The sequence below is a fragment of the Penaeus monodon genome, chromosome 33, assembly GCF_015228065.2.
Source record: "Penaeus monodon isolate SGIC_2016 chromosome 33, NSTDA_Pmon_1, whole genome shotgun sequence".
Lineage (NCBI taxonomy): Eukaryota > Metazoa > Arthropoda > Malacostraca > Decapoda > Penaeidae > Penaeus > Penaeus monodon.
In genome coordinates this window covers 9763405-9763805 of record NC_051418.1, presented here as the reverse complement: position 1 = coordinate 9763805, position 401 = coordinate 9763405, and the positions used below count along the sequence as shown (strand labels likewise).

The window sequence follows — 401 nt, the reverse complement described above, 5'->3', positions numbered from 1 at the left end:
CCCCATTCCTCCGTCCCCCTTCCCTCCCCTCTCTCTCCCTCTTCCCCAGGACTCACCCCAAGTGTAGCTGTGCCAATCGTACATCGCGTACTCCTCGCGGTCGACGAAGAGAAGCAGGTACTCCTTCTTGGCTCCCTGGAATAGCCCAGTCATCGCCATCACGGTGAGGACTTCGTTGACAAGGGACCGATGACCGATGAACACGTAGACTAGCGGGTGAGGGAGGGAGGAAGGTCGGATTAATTTTGGGGGGATTGTTGAAGAGAAAAAAAAGATATGGGAGGGGAAAAAAAGAGATTTTCCTCTTGCATTAATTCAATTTGTATTTTCTCTTTCTCATCTTCCGTGTTTTTTGTAAGTGTGTAATTCTCTTTTACCTTATACTTTGTCTTATTCATTGA

The 401-nt window shown here is 47.6% G+C and overlaps 1 protein-coding gene across 1 annotated transcript in view; it reads right to left on the bottom strand.

Moving 5' to 3' along the window:
• Positions 1–401, bottom strand: part of LOC119593986 (receptor-type guanylate cyclase Gyc76C-like) — a gene marked incomplete at its 3' end in the record, with an annotated part of 39442 nt that overhangs the window by 24947 nt on the left and 14094 nt on the right. Inside the window, 1 exon segment of the mRNA XM_037943010.1 lies at positions 57–209. Coding sequence (XP_037798938.1) covers positions 57–209 — 153 coding nt within the window.